The 22578-nt window shown below is 41.2% G+C and overlaps 1 protein-coding gene and 1 pseudogene across 2 annotated transcripts in view; one reads left to right on the forward strand and one right to left on the reverse strand.

The window, feature by feature from the left end:
* Positions 1–478: 478 nt before the first annotated feature.
* On the reverse strand, positions 479–790 carry LOC118590933 (annotated as a pseudogene).
* Positions 791–2260: 1470 nt separating this feature from the next.
* Mtrf1 (mitochondrial translation release factor 1) overlaps positions 2261–22578 on the forward strand; it is a 28338-nt gene continuing 8020 nt past the window's right edge. The window contains exons 1-10 of one of the 2 annotated variants that reach the window (XM_036199367.1): positions 2261–2555; positions 3700–3811; positions 5354–5779; positions 7097–7188; positions 8820–8901; positions 9088–9195; positions 12128–12300; positions 14423–14540; positions 17733–17869; positions 20785–20883. In XM_036199367.1, the coding sequence (XP_036055260.1) occupies positions 5362–5779; positions 7097–7188; positions 8820–8901; positions 9088–9195; positions 12128–12300; positions 14423–14540; positions 17733–17869; positions 20785–20883 (1227 nt within the window). In that variant the 5' untranslated portion in view covers positions 2261–2555; positions 3700–3811; positions 5354–5361. The remainder of the gene's footprint in view (positions 2556–3699; positions 3812–5353; positions 5780–7096; positions 7189–8819; positions 8902–9087; positions 9196–12127; positions 12301–14422; positions 14541–17732; positions 17870–20784; positions 20884–22578) is intronic. The other variant, XM_036199368.1, reaches the window with a different exon arrangement.

The raw sequence follows: 22578 nt of genomic DNA on the forward strand, positions 1-22578 counted from the left end.
TAGTGACTAGTATAGAAAGGTAGAAGTAACTACTTTGAAGTACATACTAGTAAATGTTAAATAGTGTTTTCTTGTACGTTAATTTTCTATTTTTCTTTCCCTCCACCTTCCTTCCTTCCTTCTATTTATTTATTTATTTATTTATTTATTTATTTATTGCAAGGTCTTGCTATGTAATTCCGGCTAGCTTTTCTTTTCCTTTTTTCTTTTTAACATTTAAAAATGATGTAGAATTTAATAAGTTTATAGGTCAGCTTGTGGAGAAGCTGACCAAAATACTTAAAGGAGGAGATACAAGTGGCCATCCAGAGGGTCTATGCCTCATTCTTTTTGCAGAATATTTACTAAGGTTTATATATATATATATATATATATATATATATATATATATATATATATAATTTTTCATTTGCCATTTTGGAAGTCCTTTATTGTAAAGATAATCCTTTTGTCTGATTACAAACAGCAGTCACAGTGATCATTCTGGACCTCCATGTCAGATAAATTCCATTTCTTCTTAAGCCATAGTTTTCCTTTGGTATTTCTGAGGTACCATTTTTTTTTATTATTTCTACATGTCTGGTGGCCCCTGATGCATCAGTCAACCTGGGGATATACTTCCTTTAGAATGCTGTGGAATTATAGATGAGCGAGAGAGCGGCCCCCCAGACACCAAAGCTTCTGTGACAGAGTTTAGGATTGTCTCTTCTGTCAGGAAATCTTATTAATAAGCACGTGGCTTTATTACCTACAAGACCCTGCTGGTGGAAGCCTTCTGGCTTCCCATCATGAGCCGGGACCCTGGCTGCCTTTATAACCTAGCATTTAGCCCAGGCTGCCACAAGCTAATTAAAGACTTCCCTCCCTCAGCCTCCCAGGTGCAGGGATTATGAGTGTGATTATGAGTGTAATCATACCTACTTCTAATCCCCTTTTTTTGTGTAAGTGGTCACAACTTCAGGGTGGCAAATACCTTTAGTTTGAGGCCAGTCTGGTCTACAGAGTGAATTCCAGGACAGTCAGGGGTACATAGAGAAATTCTGTGTTGACACCACACCCCCAAAGCTGCTAAAGCCAGAGATATGGTATATATTTACCTTCACATTTTAGGGTGGCTATGGAATCATAGAGAAATCTTATTACTTGTAAATGTGACAGCTAAGAACTATATCCTACTGTTTTTACATGTTTGGATTTCCTGTCTTTATCTTCCTTTCTTTCTTTTGAGTCAAGGGCTCAAACACGTGTGGTTGCAACCTCATCTAAAAGTCTGTAACTTGTAGATATAGTCACCTATCTTTTGGGTCCTATTATGAATTTTAAAAATACAAATTTATAGTTTTCTTTACTCAGTGTTTTAAACAATACAAAACAAATATGACAATTGAAATGCAGAATCGCCTAAAAATTTTTTTAAGATTTATTTATTTATTATGTATATATAGTATTCTGCTTGCATGTGTGCCTGTATGCCAGAAGGCACCAGGTTTCGGGTTTTGTTTTTGTTTTTGTTTTGTTTTGTTTTGTTTTTTTGATGTAGGGGCGTTCAAGGCAGAGTTTCTCTGTGTAGTTTTGGTGCCTCTCCTGGATCTCGCTCTGTAGACCAGGCTGGCCTCGAACTCACAGAGTTCCGCCAGGCTCTGCCTCCGGAGTGCTGGGATTAAAGGCCTGTGCCATAACCGGCTGGCCATATTTCATTACTGATGGTGGTGAGCCACTGTGTAGTTGCTGGGAACTGAACTCAGGACCTCTGGAAGAGCAGCCAATGCTCTTAACCTCTGAGCCATCTCTCCAGCTCCTTGCTTAAAAATTTTCATTATTAAAAAAAAAAAAAAGTCCCATTTAAAAAACAAACCCTCGGGGTTGGGGATTTAGCTCAGTGGTAGAGTGCTTGCCTAGGGTTCGATCCTCAGCTCAAAACAAAACAAAACCTCAAGTCAGTGGATATAGCTCAATGACAGCGCTCTTGTCTAGCATGCAAGAGTCGCTATCTTCAACCTCCTGCACTCTGAAAAATAGTAACTTAGAAACTACTGCTTTAAGGGATCGTAACACGTAAATAAATTCCTGTGATTTCACCTATGACAGATTGTAGAATTTAATATTTAAATTAGGAAAAAGTCTCGCTTCTAGGTTTGCAAGTAACGGAAAAACCTACGTTTATGTTGGGGGATGGAGCAAGGGGCCCCGGGAAAGGAAAAACTACAACTCCCAGGATTCCTTGGTTAGGGAACAGGAAAGGGTGATCCGCTCCCTTCACTCCTTCTGGCCGTCACACCTCCTGCGCTTCAGCTCCAAATAAGTTCGGCGCGTTGGGCTTTCCAGAAAAATCTCATTCCCGCTTCATCATTTCATCTTGTTTACTGTTAGGGACACCTAAGGACGACTATTCTGCTAGAAGCGTCAGAATGGAGGAGGAACCAAGCACAAACGTAACCCGGAAGCAGTAGCCTGGAAATGAGCGTGTTTGCAGTACCTTGAGCTGAAATGTTTCGGACACAGAAGGTTCAGTTATCAGTAAGAAACGAGAACGTCATTTTTCTTCTTCCTCTTAGGTATTCACAATTCTTCCTTAGCCTTAAGAGGACTTTATTCTTCTCCCACTGCCCACTTGTGCTACTTCGTATAGAATCGCCCCATAATACTGACTTAGACAATATGATTTTCCCATTCTGCTCCTGGCTCCCATCTAGTGTCACTTTTAACATGCCAGAAACTATGAGTATTCTTGTGTTGTGTTGTGGGGATGATGTCGAAGCCTTGCTCTTTCTAGGTTTAGGTAACCTTAGAAAGTAACATTAAGGCTTCTGACCTTGAGAGTTACTCATTCCTTGGCTTCTCCTAAAGTGGAAGTTTTAACCAGAACTGTTATTACAAAAATCTGCCATCCCTTTATTCTTCTCACTGTCAAATGGACACTCCTTCTGATGTATTCACCAATTCCCGCTGTGATTAACTAATAATTTGTTAAATTTATTAGTAAAACCCATCAAACACTGAATATTCTGAATATTTAATTTTTTAAATGATAACGATCTTGGATTTAGTGAGATCAAGGGGGCTTACAAATAAATGGGTAGCCCAGCACAGCAACAACACTTGTAGTAAAGGCTGCTTATGGTAATTTTTTTGTGCATATTAGGCAAATGGTCTACCACTGAACTACAGCCCCAGGCCATTCTGCTAAATTTCGGCCCTTATTTCCAGTTTTAATTTCAGGAGGCAAAACATTTTTCTTAGAAAACTTTGTGTCCCCTCTCATGCTCAATAAAGTCTTAGTATTCTTCTGTTAGCTCTTGATTATCTGAGGGAAGATCACATAATTTATTGTAATAGCCAATTTCACCTAACCTGTCATTTAAAAAAAAATATTTTTGTCTGTTTGAGTACCAGCATGTATGTGTGTGCACCACATGCATGCTTGGTGCCCAAGCAGAGGCAAGAAGACGGTGTCAGATCAATCTCCTGGAACAGGAGTTACAGGCAGTTGTGAGCCACTGTGCGGGTGCTGGCCTTGGTCCTGTGCATGAGGACAATTTTTAATTGTGAAAAATCTCTCCAGCTTGGTAGTCTTATGTAAGGCTTAAAATTATGAAAATACTGTGTACTGTGTAAAAGATTTGGGAAAGTAGGAAAACTTAAAAGGTACCTGTAAACCACAACCTGGCCTTTTAATTTTTTATGGATCTCTTCCTTTAGGTTCTCAGCTAAAAGAGAAGCATCCTCAAGAAGCAATCACAGGGTTGAGAATGAAAAACTCTGATCTTGGAATAAACAACCTATGTTATAACACAGGCTCTGCTTCTATCCAGTGAGTGAAGAGTTGTGATTAAGTTACCTGACTTTCTTTCCCATCTGAATGCCCTGATATTAAACAATTAAAACAAAGTGCTTGCCTAGCATGTGGAAAGCCCTGGGGTCAATCACTAATATCTCTCACCCTCCCTCCTCCCCCCTCATTCATACACACACACACACACACACACACACACACACATTCTATGATATGATAATAATAATAATAAATTAATAGATATAATAAAATTGCTCATTTAAGTTTATCCAGACATGTTGATCTACATTTATGGTCCAGCATTTAGGAAGCTGAAGCAGGAGGCCTCCAGTTCAAAGCCAGCTTGAGCTATATAGCAAAACCCTTTTATAAACAATTAGACTAGATAATAGTTGACGTGTTAATATATTTCTTAAACTTGAGAAATCTCTGACTATGAACCACCTAAAGACTGCATCATTATTTTGTAGCTTTTGTTTTGTTTTTTGAGACAGGGTTTCTCTGTGTAACCTTGGCTGTCCTGGAACTCACTCTGTAGATCAGGCTGGCCTCGAACTCACAGAGATCCACCTGCCTCTGCCTCCCAAGTGCTGGGATTTTTTTTTTAAAAGATTTATTTATCATGTATACAGTGTACTGTCTGCATGTTTGCCTGCATGTCAGAAGAGGGACCAGATCTCATTATAGATGGTTGTGAGAAAGCCACCATGTGGATGCTGGGAATTGAACTCAGGATCTTTGGAAGAGCAATCAAAGTTCTTAACCTCTGAGCCATCTCACCAGCCCCCCAAGTGCTAGGATTAAAGGCATGTGCCACCACCATCCAGCTATTTTATAGCTTTTAAATGTTTGTGTATATACTCATTTAAAGTTAAAACTGCCCTCACCCATTGTGGTGATGTGTTTTTAGTTATACCCTAACTCGCTTGTCCTAGTTGATTGCAGATTAAGGTTACTCTCTTTGTGTGCATGTGCACATGTGTGGGGTGTGCATGCCACAGCACAGGTATGCAGGTCAGCAACTTTCAGTAGTCAGGTCCCTCACTCTGTCATGTGTGTCCCAGGGATTGAATTTGGCGGCTGTCAGAATTGGCTCTTGGTACTTCTCTTCTCTGGGTTATTTTACCACCCCTCACTTGTTTTAACAGACTGTTATTTAGAGGTTTCAAGAGTTTTCTTTGTAGGCTCAGCCTGGCGGCATTTCCCTTTAATCCCACCATTTGGGAGGCAGAGGCAGGCAGATCTCTGAGTTTAAGGTCAGTTTGATCTACAGAGTGAGTTCTAGGGCAGCTAGAGCTACATAGTGAGACTCATTCTCAAAATGCAAAAATAAATAAGTAAAGAAATTTAAAACTATATATATTTATACATGTGTACATGTACAAAAAAACTATACATTTATTGGTGTGTGTGTGTGTGTGTGTGTGTATCTTTCTGAGTTATTGACTGTCTTTGGAGCTAAATGAGGCCATGAACTAAAGGTTTCTCTGAAATTCCAAGTTTTATTATGGCATATATCTTTAGAGTTGCTCTTTTCAAATTGTACATCTTACATTACAGCTGCTGAGATGAGTCGTCGCCTGTGTATGTGGCTTTTTCAGCATCCATCTATTAATGTTTGCCCCCAGAGACACGTCTTTCTCTGTTGTCAGCAGTTCAGACAGGTCAGTCCTGATACAAGGCTGTGGAATTTCAGACAAAACAAGAGTCATGTTCTCCATCAGCAATTAAATAAGAATTGGCCCAGGGGCTTCTGTCACCAAGATACAAAGATGCTTTGGAAACATAAAGCCCTACAGAAGTATATGGAAGACCTGAATAAAGAGTACCAAACCCTTGACCAGTGTTTGCAGGAGATCTCTGAGACTGAAGGAGACCGAAGGGCCTTACACAGAAGGCATGCTGAGTTGGCACCACTGGCAGCTGTTTATCAAGAAATTCAGGAGGCTAAACAAGCCATTGAAGAGTTAGAGTCGATGTGTAAAAGTAGGTAAATGATATCTGTGTGTAGAAGTATGTAACTGATTGAACTTTGAACTCTGTCTTTTAAAAAGCCTACAGAGAATAAGCTCAAGACTTGGCAAGAGGAGGACTGTATCCTCACTGGGTGTGTGACGTATTTCAGTTGCTCAGGATCTGCTAAGAATCAAGGTTCTTTATGGTACTTAGCAAGAGGTTTAGAGTCTGAGAGACTTGGTATCATCATCATAAGTTAATTTACTGAGCACTGTTCTTCATACAGAAATACAGAATGATAGTTCCTCTTTCATCCGGGACTTCTATGGTGTGATATGAGAGAATACATGTTATTGATGATGTGATCCCTAGTCTACTAAAGAAATACACAGGGATAGGTGGAAATTGCCTGATGACACTACACATTGTAGGAACCTCAAAGAAAGCTTTGTATTTTAGTTGTGATATCTACTTTGTGGGTTTTTTTTTTTTTTTTTATAAAGAGCTAGGTGTGTTGTTTGTTTTTGTTTTGTTTTTGAGACAGGTGTAGAGAGCACAAATGCTCACAGATTAGCACTGGAGAAACTAGGAATGTTAATCATGCAGGGCTGTCTTCTCAGTGGAGGAAATGTATACCCATTTCCCACCCAGAAGGCTGAGAGTGGATATTGTTAATAACATGGTGACCTTTGCTATACATAGGGCCAGGCCTCACCCAAACCCCCCAGAATGTTTATGCCACAGTCTCCCACCCTAGATCTTTAACTTTGTTTCTTAGTCAATAGAACCCATGATTAGAGGAGGTATCACATGTACTTTATAGCCTGCTAACCCCTATGCTACCTCCATGATTGAGACCCATAAGCTATAGAACCCATCTTACTTTGTAAGATGTGCTTACTGTGTTTTGCAAAAGAGTATCGATGTCGTCATGCCTTAAGCTTTATTGTGCACATGGGATTGGGATAATTGTTACCTGGAAACTTTTTCCCAGAATTGTACTGTACTTAAATATGACTAAAATAAACTGGCCTGGTACCAGACTCCAGAGGTTGAACCAGCCTGGCTAACTAAGTCAAGCTGAACCAGGTTTCCTTCTTGCTTCTCTCAGTTTGTTTCTCCATCAGCTGTAGTATTCCAAGGGACACCCCCCCACCCCCCACCCACCATAGGGCTTTAGGAGGCTGAGACAGGAAGACAAGGAGGTCAAGGCCAGCCTGGACTACATAGTGAGACTCTTATCTCAAGATAAACAAAAACTTTGTAGGCATTGATGAGGTAGTTATTGAATACTTTATCTGTACGAATGTTTAAAGAATTTACTATTCTCCTTGTTGCTGGTTTTAGGTCTAAATAAACAAGATGAAAAGCAGTTGCAAGAACTTGTATCAGAAGAAAGGCAAATCATTGACCAGAAGATCAACACACTGTATAGTGAGGTATGTTTCAGGCAGCATACTAATCTCAATAGTGTTAATATGAAGGAATAATATATTTTCTAGATTATGCTTTGATGCTCAAAATAACTTCCCCTAACAGTGTTGTTTTAACATGATGGGTAATTAAGCTATACTTAGTATAGTTTGCTGAAGGATATTTGGAAAAGAAATTGAGATGTTAGTGAATGGAGACTTCTGTAGGGAGAGAAAATTCATAGCAGAATCTGTTGACTTGTTAGACAGGAAAACGTAATACTGTAGTAAGCCAATGAGATGGCTCAGCAGATGGTCTGTATACACCTGACTTGACAACCTGAGTTCTGATGTATCAGACAAGAAGACAGGAGAGAACTAACTCCCTTGAGTTGTCTTCTGACATCCACATGGAATGTGTGTGCAGTGGGGACACATACAGAGATAAAAATATAAATGGGTAAAATCTTAAAAAGAAATGTAGTCACCACGGGGAGAAGTCAGATGGCTTTAAGTGTTAGACGTGAATAGGTAGGTTCATGGTGACAGTCAGATTGAAAACTTGCATGCTGAATATGATGGAATGAATCTTAGTGTAGCACCAGCTAGTCAGCACAGGTCTTTAGTTGGGACTGTGGCATGCTGGGGACTCTCAGGGCTCATGATACTGTGTTCGCTGTAGCTGATACTCTAGATTTTGTAAAAGGGAAAATTCTGCAATAGTGGCCTCTTTTCTTCTAGTTCAACAGGTGGCTTGTTTTAAAGACAGTGAAGACTATAGTGCCGTGTACCATGTTTCCCTCTGTGGTAGTCATCATCATTGTCCCTCCAACTTTCCTGCTGTGGATCCAGTTTCTGGGGACTTAGAAGGGTGTCTAGAGATATCACCTAGTGAACCACAGGCAAAACATGTCTAACATTCTCTCCCACAGACTGTCATTTCTAACAGAGGTGTAGTGTTTCAGAAGTTGGCAGTAGGGAGGAGAGTCATAACGTGTAGGTACTTTTTTAGTTTGATTTAAAGGCTTTTTAATAACCAGGAGGTTGTTTTCCTATTCTTCCTAAGAGGAAAACTCTTTATTAGGAACCCAGGACCCCTCCTCACCCCCACCCTTTTTTTCTTGTTACATGTGAGAAACTATTTGAATCTTATCTTGAGTCCCCTTAACATAGTCTTTAAACAGAATGACCCCGCCAAGAATGCAAGGTGTGGCAGGGTGCTGACCAGCATTTATGACAGGAGACACTATGCAATTATTTGTTAAAAGTCTTCATTTGGAGTAAATGAAGATTTCAAAGCCTTGCTTCATTCATCAGATGAAAGATGCCACTGTTTAGAACTAATTTAAGAGGCAAAATCTGAACAAAGTTGAATGGAACACTCTGAACTTTGATCTTAATTAACTTCATTTTAGAAAATTAGGATAATCCGATAACATTGCAGAAAATACTCAGACAAGTAACTTCATTGTTATGTGAATTGATTATCTAAATAGGTTATTTAAGATCTGGTTTTATGACTTACCTTCTTGGGATATTACATGGTTTTGTTAATTATTGACTTCTAAAATATACTTTGAGGACTTTGATTTAACTTGAAGTGATAATATACCAAGGAAAATAAACACATCAGTGATTGCATTTCCCGTCTTTTCCAGCTTTTGGAGCATCTAGTGCCAAAGGAGAAACATGACAGAAGTGACGTTATTTTAGAGGTGACATCTGGAAGAACTACTGGAGGTCAGAAACATCAGTTTATTGTAGATGCGGTATAAAAACTTAATTCTACTTGGTTTGACATCACTGTACTTGAAAAGCCCATTGCATGTATTTAGTTTTGGAAATATTTCCTGAGTGCTTTTATCCAAGGATGCGCTCTTTAATATTTGTGCTTACTGACTGAATATTTTGTGTATTTTCTTTTAGGTGATATCTGTCAACAGTTTACTAGAGAAATATTTGATATGTATCAGAATTATTCATACTATAAACACTGGAAATTTGAGCTGCTGAATTACACACCAGCAGATTATGGTAAGCATAAATTGAAGACTTTGTCTATTAGAAGTACTAAAACTTATTTTACTTGTAATGCTGGGACTAAAGGTGTGCGCTACCACATCTGGCCTATAGTAAAGTTCTTAACTAAATCAAAGAGATCAGGAAGGGAACTGTGCTCCTAAGAAGGAATATGTGAATTAAAGAAAAAATTCCTGTGGAAACTAGATATCTACCTTTCCTAAACTAAAGCAAAGAACCAGGCATGCTGACCCACATCTTTAATTCCAGTACCCAGGAGACAGAAAGGCAAATTTCTGTTTGAGGCTTGCCTGGTCTACATTATCAAATTCTAGGTGAGGCAGAGCTATATAGTAAGACCATGTCTCAATAAGTAAAAGATATAAAAATAAAAACTTTAAAACTATATAAAGAAGCCTTTATAAAATACAATTGAGGGGCTGGAGAGATGGCTCAGTTGTTAAGAGCACTTACTAATCTTCATAAAATACAATGTGGGTGATGCTGGAGAGATCGTTCAGTAGTTAAAAGCACTCATTGTCTTTCAGAGGATGGGATTCAATTCTCAGCACCCACATGGAGATTCACAACTCACAACCATCTGTAACTCCAGTCCCAGAGGATCGACATCTTTTTCTGGCTTCTGAGGGCATCAGGCATGCACATAATACACAGACAGACATAAAGACAAAATACACATATACATAAGATTTAAAAAATTTTAAAAATAATAGTACTAATAAAATACAATTGGAAGATGACCTTTAGAAAAGAATTTATTAAGGTAAACAGCAGAGGGAAATGGAAAATAATATGCTGCAGTAGTAAACTGTGATTGGTACAGATTGGCAAGTCCTGCAATGTACCTTCATTACCTTACTCTAGACTAGTGGTTCTCAACCTTCCTTTTTCTTTTTTCCAGAGCTGAGGACCAAACCCATGGCCTTGTGCTTGTTAGGCTAAGCGCTCTACCACTGAGCTAAATCCCCAACCTGGTTCTCAACCTTCCGAATGCTGTGACTCTTTAATACAGTTCTTCATGTTGTGGTGACTCCTAACCATAAAATTATTTTCATAACTGTAATTTTGATACTGTTATGAATTGAAATATCTGTGTTTTCCTATGGTCTTAGGTGACACCCATGAAACACTTGTTTGATCCCCAAATGGGTTGTGACCCACAGGTTGAGAACTACCACTGTAGGGTGTATCAGCTTTTCAGGCACCTTTTGAAATTCATGTAGCAGGAATCTTATTAGCCTTTTCTTCCAGAAGATGGCATAATTAGTCCAGGAGAGCCAGTGGATGGTTTGTTTCACAGCTAAAGGTCAGCATTGTATTAATGCTCTAAATAGGCTTCTGTTTTCCCCTGCAAAAGTCTCTTGATAAGTAGATTGAACTAGAAAATATGTCATATGCCTACACATTCCTTACGACCCTTCAATGGTCAGGTAATCTGTATAAATAGTTCCTCTATCTGCATAGCGCCATAGATGGTGGTGGTGGTGGTGGTGATGGTGATGATTTACAAATAAGGGAACCAAAGCATGGACTAGATGTAAGCTAGCTGACCGCATATGGCTAGGAAGAAAGGAATTTAATTGGAACTCAGTCAGCCTGCTACTGGCTCTGTTCATTTATCCAGGAAAGTTGTAGGAGTCTCCAGTTTACATAAATTCAAATGTTTGATTTAGGATAAAGTACAGGGTAGCTAGGGAATGGTGCTACCCACCTTCAGGCCAGGTCTCCCTACATCAGTTAAGGCAATCAAGTTAATCACCTACACATATGCCTACAGCCCAGTCTGATCTGGACGGTCCCTCACCGAGACTCTTCCTTGTGATTCCAGGTTGTGTCAAGTTGACACTTTAGTCATCACAGTGAGTTACCCATGGCCACGTTCTACTTTCTTGACTATAACTGCATTTACCAGGTAAAGGAGCTGATGATACACACTGGTGGACAGACGATACCATATAAAAACATGAACAGTCCCATTCAGTGTGTTAAGGTTGTACTGTAAGAGATACCCAGGACCTGAAACAGAGTGAAGCCATGACAAATTTAAATTTCCCATCTCAAATTCACACTCTTAAAATTATTCCCCTTGCCAGGCATGGTGGCACACGCCTTTAATCCCAGCACTCAGCAGGCACAGACAGCTGAATTTCTATGAGTTTGAGGCCAGCCTGGTCTACATAGTAAGTTCCAGGATAACCAGGGCTATGCAGTGAGACCTAAATGGGAAAAAAAAGATAAAAAGAAAGAAAAAGAAAAAAGAAAAAAAAAAGTCCTCTTATATCATTAAAAATACTTTTAAAAACTGCTAGATAAGCTAAAGCCAAAGCACTAATATGTTTTGTATGTGTGAGAATATTTCCACATCACAGGTAAGTATTAACTTTTAATTCTTGAGACTTAGAAGGGCTAAAGATATTTAAGAGTATGTAATTATGTTATGGAGTGTTTTCTAATGTATGGCACATATTTGCCTAAAAATTTTTCCCCAGTAGTCCATTTTTCTTAATGGTATTATTTTTCTTATTATTATAAAAGTAAAAGTTGCTCTATATAGAAAGGCTTGAATCCAAAAAGTACAAGCCAGATGTCATCCCAGCATTCCAGAGGCTGAAGCAGTATTGTGAGTTTAAGACCAGCCTGGGCTACATAGCAAGACCTGATCTCAAAAAAAAAAAAAAAAAAAAAAAAAAAAAAGGTACAAAGAGTAAAATATAAAATGCACTATTATTACTCATCTCCCCAGAGTAATATCTTTTATGTTTTGTTTTATATATTAATATATTCTACATTGGACAGTATAGCTGATATCTATTTCAGGTTCCCATTTCAGGTGCTATATGCAGAGTCAGGCCTTAGATTAAGGATAGCTATGATCCCAGTCTCTTTCAAAGTAGACTGCTCTAGTATTTATGAACCTTTCCTGTAGGTGGACTACATCATGCAGCTGCCCGAATTTCCGGCGACAGTGTCTATAAGCATTTGAAGTATGAAGGTGGAATCCACAGAGTTCAGCGAATCCCAGAGGTGGGCCTGTCGTCAAGGATGCAACGTATTCACACAGGAACAATGTCAGTTATTGTCCTTCCTCAGCCCGATGAGGTAACTTCACCAGGACCTAGGGAAACTGGCTCCATGGGGTGTATCTTGTGCTGAGAAACCCTAGAAGACTTTCCTTCCAGGAAAGTCTGTTTTCTTGGTTGACAATTGAACTTAATAGTCTTTATTGAGAATCTTTAACTCTTCCCCAGGTAAATAAGCCTTATTATCCCTATAATGTTTTGTTTTCTTTCATTTAAAAAGCAAGTCACGGGGTCTGGCGATATAACTCACCAGCTAAAAGTACTTGTTGCCAAGCCTGATGACCTGAGTTTAATCCCTGGAATCCACAGGGTGGAAGGAGAGAATTAACTCCCACGAGTTGTCCTCTGACTTCCCTCTGACTTCCCCAAGAATGCCATGGCACACACATGCTGTTGTGCACACACACACAAATAAATACAATAAAAACAGCAACAGTTTACTCTCACAACCAGAGGCGTACGGTCCAGTATCAAGGTGACTGTGTGGTCTTAATCGCTTGGAAGGGGTAGTATCCTCTGTGCTTCCAGCTTCAAGAAGCTCCAGGTCTTCTTCTGGCTTGAAGATGGACAGCTCTGGCCTCTACTTTGAATTCACATGGTCTTCTCTACACAGGGAACTCTGGGTCTTGTCAGGACACTTAGGATTGTATTTAGAGTCTATCCAGATAATCTAGTATGATTTTTTTGTTTGTTTGTTTTTGTTTTTTGAAACAGGGTTTTTCTGTGTAGCTTTGGAGCCTGCCCTAGATCTCACTCTGTAGACCAGGCTGGCCTCAGACTCACAGAGATCCGCCTGGCTCTGCCTCCCAAGTGCTGGGATTAAAGGCGTGTGCCACCACTGCCCATATGATCTTTTAAAAATAAGTTTTTATGTACATTTATAGATTTGTGTGTCTGTATGTGAGTGAGCACATGTGTCCCATAGCTTGCATATGGAGGTCAGAGGACAACTCATGAAGTCCATTCTCTCCTACTATGTGGGTCCCAGGAGTGGAGTTCAAGTCTTCGGCCTCAGCAGCAAATAAAGATGCCTTTACCTACTGAGCCATCTCACCAGCCCTGTACTCTTCTTCTGAACTCAATTATGTCTTCTCAGATCTGCTTTTCAAGTAAAGTTCAAGGAATTAAAATGTGACCCACCAGTAACCACACTCACACAAAGGGGAGGGAAAAGAGAGAGCACTTAGGAGCTTCAGGAGCAGTAGTTAAGGATTCCCTCTGTCGTTCAGAATTCACCCGTTCACATACATGTACATACCTCACATAGAGTCTTAAATCCCCCAAACAACCCATCTGCTAGATTCAGTTTCTTTGTTTCCGCAAGAGAGAGAATGAATATCAGAAGTGATAGCTTGAGCTGCTCCACCAACTGGGGTTCTCCACCGCCTGCTCCACTGTATCTGCCCCTGGTTGTCTGTGTGAGAGCTGAAACAAGAAGGTAGAATGTCACCCTGTGTGACTGGCTGAGGATAAATATGAGAGTGTGGAGCAGATCAAGTGTTTCCCTGTGAAAGGGGCATGGGACACAAAGAGATCTCAGTGAGATGGTGAATTTCTGAACAGGGATTCTGGGAATGATGAGAATCAACAATGTGTGGTATAGATATTTTTATATAACTAGGAGATAATCCATGGTGAAATTCTTCGAAGATACACAACTCAGTGATCTCATACCATTCTAACCCAGTACTTAAAAAATGTACCCTTTAAGTGGGGATGAAATTCAAAGGTAGAATATACTTAGCATGTATAATGCCCTAGGTTCAATCTCCATCACCTCAAAAAAGTAAAATAGTATTTCATTGAAATAGGTTTTTTTTTATCAGCCTGTGGTGGTAGCACATAACTCTAATCCTAACCCTCGGGAGGCAGAAACAGGCAGATCTTTGAGTTTGAGGCCAGCTTGGTCTACAGGCTAGTTCTGGGACAGCTGGAACTACACAAAGAAACCCTGTCTGGGGGGTGGGGGTAGGGATGACATACAGAGAGAAATAGGTTATTTATGGTTCTTTCTTTGGTATCATTTCTTTTTCTTTATGTTTTTAATTAATGGTTACATAAATATCTAGTTTACTTGAAAAATCTCAGAATAAAGTATCTGTGGAACTGTGAATTTACTTATGCTATATATTTTGTCCTAGGTAGATGTGAAAGTGGATCCTAGGGACCTGCGAATAGACACATTTCGATCTAAAGGAGCAGGAGGGCAGCACGTTAACACAACAGACAGTGCTGTGAGGCTTGTCCATATCCCCACAGGTAAGCAAGTCCTTTGCTTTTGTCTTAGTTACTTTCTATTGCCGTGATAGGACACCATGACCAAGGCAACTTATAAAAGAAAATGTTTGATTTAGGCTCATGGCATCAGAGAGTCAGAGTTCATGACCATCATGGCTGGGAGCATGGCAGCAGACAGCAGACATGGTGCTGGAGCAGTAGCTGGGAGCTCATGTCTTGATCTACAAGCACAAGGCAGAGAGAGCTAACTGAATGGTGTGGGCTTTGAAACCTTAAAACCCACCCAGTGACACACCTCCCCAATCAGGCCACACCTCCTAATCCTTCTCAAACAGTTCCACCAACTAAGAACCAAGTATTATATATTTGAATAGATTTATAGTTCTTTGCACAAAACTTTTAAAGATGGCAATGGCATTGTGGCTCTGTTTTCTCCTTCTGTTTGGAAACAGTTCCTCCTATGAAGGATGCAGATGTAAGCATATCTGTCCAGGAAAGGTGCTTGGATATGCTGGACAGTGGTGCTCCATGAGCGGTGTTCAGTTCTGAAGGGAACAGATACAGCATGGACATGCCATTGCTGGGATCCTGTCTCTTCTGGTAGATGAACTGCTAGTGCCATGAGGCTCTGCTGCCCTCAATATTGGCCACTTGGTCACCTTGATAAATTGTACCCTTTCTTTTTAATTTGTTACAGTGATTTAAAATACATTGGTTCACAATAAGGATACATTCTGAGAAATGCATCATTACACAGTTTTACCACTAGGTGAAATTATAAATGATCACAAACTAAGATAACTCTCAGTAGGTAATAAGATTTTATAGGACAACCATTGTATGTGCAGACTGCCATTGGCCAAGTTGTTATGTAGTGTATAAACATCGTTTTTCAGACTAAAACAATTTTTCTTTATAAATTTTCCTTTCTTTTAAGTTACTAACAAAAATAATAATTTGTGTGTGTGTGTGTGTGTCTGTGTGAGTGTATGTAGGTATGCATGTCTCTTCATGCATGAAGGCCAGAAGGAATCTGTCTGATCCTAAAGAGCTGGAGTTACAGGGGTTTGCTGGACACCTGGCTCATTATATGGGTGCTAGGATCCACACTCTGGTCCTCATGCTTGATGAGCAAGTACTGAAGTGGGACTCTAATTAGTCTTGATAATAACAACCCAGAGTTGGATAGTGAGGGTGAAAACTGAAAGATCAGAGAAGCAGAGCAGCCCTGCTCTGAGCCCTTACCTCTAAGAAATCTCAGACGGAATGGGTGGGTGAACCCGTCTTGTCTCTACAAATCCTCAAATAGCACGGGTGCCAAGATCCCATCTCCATCCACCTTATATTCCTGTCTCCATCTCCCTAGTGCTGGGATCAGAGGCATGAGCCTCCCAAGTGCTGGGATTAAAGGCATGACCTTCCCAAGTGCTGGGGTCAGAGGTGTGAGCCTCCCAAGTGCTGGAATTAAAAGCATGAGCCTCCCAAGTGCTGGGGTCAGAGGTGTGAGCCACCAGCTCTGTTTCTCTTTTAGACGGGTTCAATCTCATATAGCCCAGGGTGGTCTTGAACTCCTGATCTTCCTGCTTCTTCCTCCCAAGTGCTGGGATTGAAGGTGTGTCCCCACCACTGCCTGGCCTCTATGGTTAACTAGTGGCTAGCTCTGCCCTCTGATCTCCAGACGAGCTTTATTTGTCAGAACACAAACAAAATGCCATACAACAAAGCACTCTTAAGTGCAAGCCAGGATTGGAGAGAGCTGCGATTAAGAACACACACTGCTCTTGCAGAGGACTGGAGTGCAGTTCTCAGCGCCTCCACGTGTCCCACATCTGCCACAACTGTTTTTGTTGGGGGCAGAGAATGCAGTGGTGGGAGCAACATTCAGGAGTGAACCCCAGGCTTCACCCCAGGCTTTACCCACACTCTGTCAGTGAGCTACGTCCCCAGACTTGCATAAAGGTGTGCTTTCCACATTAGCCCTCCTTTGGTGTGTCTGCCACTGGAAGAGGAAAGGCCAAGTGCTTCCTGGATAGGACTGGGTGGACAGCCGTTCCTGGAGGATGGCAGAAGTTTACTTGTGGAAGAACAAACAAGGAGAGGAAATGCTCAGAGAAGAAAAGTAAACATGGCAGCTAGCTGCCGCCTCAGCTCTCTTATCTGCAGATCTCGGAGTCACACCTCTTAGCACGCCCTGTGATCCCAGTACTCTGTAAACACAGTACTGAGAGGCTGATGTCTGCTCACCAGCTTAAGGACTGCCTGGACTGCAGGGAGACCTTGTTAACAAAACAAAACAAAACAAAACAAGAGGCAGGTATCCTTTGACACACACCTTTACTCCCAGCACTTGATTGGGAGGCAGAGGCAGGCGGATCTTCGTGAGTACAAGGCCAGCCTGGTCTACAGAGCCAGGGTTACACACAGAGAAACTGTCTTTAAAAAACAAACAGAAACACGCCGGGCAGTGGTGGCACACACCTTTAATCCAATCCCAGCACTCGGGAGGCAGAGCCAGCTGGATCTCTGTGAGTTCGAGGCCAGCTTGGTCTACAGAGCGAGATCCAGGAAAGGCACAAAGTACACAGAGAAACCCTGTCTTCAAAAACCAAAAACCAAACCAAAACAAACAAACTGGCTGGAGAGATGGCTCAGTGGTTAAGAGCACTTGACTGCCCTTCCAGAGGACCCGGGTTCAATTTGCAGCACCCACATGGCAGCTAACAGCTGTCTCTAACTCCAAGATCTGACACCTCACACAGATATACATGCAGGCAAAATACTAATTAATTAATTAAACAAACAAACAAACAAACCCCCAAACCACAAACAAACAAGACTACATAGTAAATACCTGTCTTAAAAACAGAAAAGAAATCAGAAAAAGGTGAAATATGTCATTTAGATATCAGAATCTAAGCAGGCCCATACAGTTATTACCAACAGTTTCCAAAGTGTGCTAAATCTAAACCGTTGTTTACCTTTCGTCATATTTCCTGACTGACCTTTCCCCTTACAGTGTTCCTCAGCCAGGTGTGGTGGTCCACACCTTTATTCCAGAACTCCTGAGGCAGAGGCAGACTGAGCTCAAGACCAGCCGGGGCTGCTCAGTGAGACCCTGTCAACAAAGAACAAGAAAATGTTCCTCGTTTCTGCTTTATTTGACCTGTGGGAATGACAAGTGATTCTTTACCTCTGATTCCTGTTCTTTTTCAGGACTGGTAGTAGAGTGCCAGCAAGAACGATCACAGCTCAAAAACAAGGAAATAGCTTTGCGCGTGTTGAGAGCCAGACTCTACCAGCGGATGGCCGAGGAAAACAAGTGTCAGCGGCAGAGTGCGAGAAAACTGCAGGTATGACACGACACGTGACGGCTGCAACACTGTAGCAAAGTCATCCCAGGGAAAATGCACTGTGTGTCCTAGAACATGGGGAAGTGTGCTTCAATCCTCTAAATGTAGCCTGAAGTGTTGGGACTGCATTTAGTCATGTCCAGTTTCTCTCCAAAGGAGTAAATGAAGGAAGTATTTCCTAATGGTGTTTATGTTGTGACTGTCTTAAAAGGGAATTGGTGGCAGGGTGGCAGTGGCACAGGTCTTTGATCTCAGTGCTTGGGAGGCAGAGACAGGTGGATCTCTGAGTTCCAGGACAGCCAGGGCTGTTACACAAAGAAACTCTGTCTCAAAAACAAAAATAAAAACAAACAAACAAAGAAAACTGGTGTTTGGTTGGTTGGTTGGTTTTTTGAAACAGGGTTTATCTGTGTATCCCTGGCTGTCCTAGAACTCGCTCTCTAGCCCAGGCTGTCCTCAAAATCAAAGAGATCCACCTGCCTCTGCCTCCCGAGTGCTGAAATTAAAGGCGTGCACCACTGTTGCCATGCAGAAATTGATTTTTTTTTTAAGATTTATTTATTTATTATGTATACAGCATGTATGACTGCAGGCCAGAAGAGGGCACCAGATCTCATTACAGGTGGTTGTGAGCCACCATGTGGTTGCTGGGAATTGAACTCAGGACCTCTGGAAGAGCAGCCAGTGCTCTTAACCTCTGAGCCATCTCTCCAGCCCCCAGAAATTGATTTTAAGAAAAATAATTCTCTGGAAAGATGAGAAGATTTTAAGATACTTAAAGGCCTGTGTTTTTTTAACTAGAACTCTGTATGAATCAAACATAAATGGTGCTTTTAGAAACAAGGAAGGGAGGTTACTGCTGGAGGCTGAGGATAAAGAATAAAAGGAAGCTTGACTTTTCATTTCATGCCCTTTGATACTTCTTGAATTTTGTTTAATATATATTTAAAGTATTAAATATACTATGCAAAGCTGGGCATGGTGGCATATGCCTTTAATCCCAGCACTCAGGAGGCCGAGGCAGGAGGATTGCTGTAGTCTACTTAGTGACACCCCATTTCAAAAAAATATGTTACATACAAAATGTGTTACATATAAGTTATATATTACAAATATGTAACTCAGTATGTTCTAAGCAATAAATTCCACTGTTTTAAGTAAACAAGGTATAAATTAAAAACAGTAAAGTTTCTCTTTGAGAGAGGCTAGAAGAAAAAGTAGAGCTCAGAAGGAAGTATGCGGAGGACTGTACTCACCTAGTGTACAGGGGCCTAACTTGACCTCAGTGCTGCAGGAAGAAATTTAAAAAAGAGAGGGAGGAAGGCCAGAAGGCAGGCAGAAAGAAATGTGCTTTTATGTGTTATTTACATATAGACATGCTACAGTAAATCAAACTTGGAAGACTTTTGTGGCCTTTTAGGAAAATGAATTGCATGAATCTTAAATGGCTGGGTGTGGTGTTACACACCTTTAATCTTAGCATTTGGCAGAGACAGGGGCCAGCCAAAGCAGTCACACAGAGAAATCTTGTCTGGAAAAAACCAAAAGCCAAACCAAAACAACAACAAACACCTTTTGGATCATAATCATTCTGCTCATCATGATATATCATGATATGATATGTTTGGCTTTCTGGCTTTCTTTGCCCACGTTCCAGCTTGTAGAAATGAAAGGAGAGACAGTGTATTAGGTCTCATTTGAGTGGCCAGAAAGAACTCTCCATTACCTTGTGTACCCATGAGCTGTTTTAGTAGCAGTTTCTACTGTCTAGAACTTTTTCTTCAACCATGCAGTGGTCTTTATGCAGTGCCCAGTGCTCAACCCTGGGTCCCTCATCACCCAGGAGGTTATGCAGATGCTTCACCCCCAGCCTCCCACCCCGACTCCCCAGGATTCTGACCTAACTGATCTAGAGTGGAGTCCTAGTATTTGTTTCCCAAACCCAGCTTGGCAGAAGGTTCTGTATGTTTATGACTGAGTTTAGAAACCTGTAACTTTTCAAAATTCTCCCGATGAGAGGTTTCACTTCATATTGTTTGCCTCAGGCTTGAAGAAAATGAGTCCGTATTTGGGAGGCTGAGGCAGGAAGATTGCCAGTTCCAGATCAGCCTGTGCTGTACAGTGAGAGTCTGTCCGAAGAGTGGACAAGAGAGCTGGGGCAGTGGGAGAGAATGAAGGAAAGAGACAGAAATGTGTTTCTTTAATCTTAGGAAGTGAAAGCAATTGGTAGTACTGTGGAGCAGCACAGGAGCAGTCAGGGAACCATTGGGGTGGTCTGCGGAGATGCCAAGCTGTAAGCTCAAGGAGTCAGAACATATTCCAGTTTCTGGGCGGGGCAGGAGGGGAGTGGTAGGGAAGGGCATCCCTTAATATGATAAGCTAGACAACACTGAATATGATGTAACAAATGGCATTGGAAAGGTTCACGTGATTCTCAGAAATGATGCTGGGAAGCCTGTCCATGTTAAGAGGTATATTGAATGCTGAGTTCAAGTGTGTGCTCTTAGCAGACAAAAAGGATCCACAGGGCCTGGAGAGATGGCTCAGTGATTAAGAGCACTGGCTGTTCTTCCAGAGGACCCAGGTTCAATTCTCAGCAACCACATGGCAGCTTACAACTGCCTGTAACCCCAGTTCTAGGGTACCCGATACCTTCATACAGATATACATACATACGCACACACACATATATATATATATACAGATAGACAGCTGCTTCCCCAGCCCCAAACCCACAGTCTTCAGATTTTCTTCTGCCTGTTCTTGTCTTGGTCTATGAATATAGGGGTTTTTAGTAGATACTTTAAGCCCTTCAAACAGGAAAGTCATATGTAAGGAATTTATTAAGATTTAATAAATACCATAATTTTTAATTCTAAAATTGAAACTATGAATTCCTTTTTGTCACGGGACAGGTGGGGACAAGAGCACAGTCAGAGAGAATCCGGACATATAATTTCACCCAGGACAGAGTCACTGACCACAGGATAGCATTTGAAGCTCGGGACATTAAGGTAATATTGCTGACTATGCTTTTGGTACTTTGCTTTGTTAGAAAGTATAATCAGGCTGGAGGCCTGGCCCACTGGTTAAGAGCACGTTCGCAGGATTCACGTGGAAGGTGAGAACCAACTCATGCAAGTTATCCTTTGATTACTCATAAACACACATACACCAAAACAAAGAACCGTAATACATCCTTTGTTATGCCATCACATTGTATTATTATATAACAAATATACATGTATTTATTAGTAATTGCCACAAAGTTAGCAGCTTAAAACAAAACCTTTGTTATGAAGTTTTTGTGATGCTAGAAGTCGAACCCAGTGTCCCACACATGCTGGATAAATGCTCTACCACTTGGTGAGACATATCATCATCCATCATCATTCCTCACCACCACCACCACCACCTTCTTAGACTTCTGAAGGTCGGAAGTCCAGGCACATCTGAGCTGTTCTCCGCCTGGGATCTCACAAGGCTGGAACAGAGGCAGTGTGGCTGTCTACTCACTTTCTGAACACTCCTTCCTCTTTCATTGTCCCAAGCTGCAGGACTGGCATGCTCTTGCTCACAGCCACATGTAAGCTGCTCTTAGCTCTTAAATGTTGCTGTAAATTGCTTCCCAAGTGGCTTCCTCCAAACACCCTCTGCTCATTTTTAATCCTTTCTTATAGGAATGGGCAGGCCTTTTTAAGGGTACATCTGACTAGGTGAAACCCACTAGGGTGACATTGTCTTTTATTAACTCAAGGTTACCTTATTAGTTACCTGGTTACAGAAGTCCTGTTTCTTCATTGTCACAGGTTCCATCTGTAAGAAAGAATTATATATGGTGAATACACTAGGAGCATCGTAGAGTTAGACCTACTACAATGTGTGAGTGAGTGAGAGAGAGAGAGAGAGAGAGAGAGAGAGAGAGAGAGAGTTAGTTGATTTTTTTTTTAATTTGCTCTTATTTTGACAGCAGTCTCACTATGTAGCCCTGGTTGGCCTAGAACTCACTATGTAGACCAAGCTAAGCCTCAAACAGAGATCCACCTGCCTCTGCCTCTAAATGCTAGGAATAAAGGCATGCACTGTCACACCCAACTAATACATATTCTTTTGATGTAGGTATAGCCAAGATGTTGGAGAAAACATCCTGTCAACATTTCTTGAGCGCCATTAGCTAAAATCCTTCTTGCTAGGACTACTAACATTAATACATTAATAAAGAAGTTCAGTAAAACTTTTCCTGTGCTGCCACTGGCGCAAAAATTTCCATAAAGGACTATGTGAAAAAGCCGAGCCCCTTTTCCCTGGTTCATGGGATACCTAGCTTATTAATCCTGGTCTGTCCACTTTGTACCTGTCTGAGTTAGGATTTCTCTTGCCATGAAGAGACACCAAGACCATGGCCACTGTTATGAGGAAAACATTTAACTGAGGTGGGAGCTTACAGTGTCAGAGGTCTATCCATTATCGTCATGGTGAGGCATAGCGGCATTCAGGCAGACATGGTGCTGGAGAGGTAGCTGAGAGTCTTCCATCTTACAAGCAACAGAAAGTGGTCTGGGACACTGGGCGTGGTTTGAGCATATATGCCATCTCAAAGCCCACCCCCGCAGTGACACACTTCCTCCAACAAGGCCATACCTATTGCAACAAAGCCACACCTCCTAATAGTGTCATTCCCTATGAGCTTATGGGAGCCAATTATATTC

Source organism: Onychomys torridus, chromosome 9 (assembly GCF_903995425.1).
Source record: "Onychomys torridus chromosome 9, mOncTor1.1, whole genome shotgun sequence".
NCBI lineage: Eukaryota > Metazoa > Chordata > Mammalia > Rodentia > Cricetidae > Onychomys > Onychomys torridus.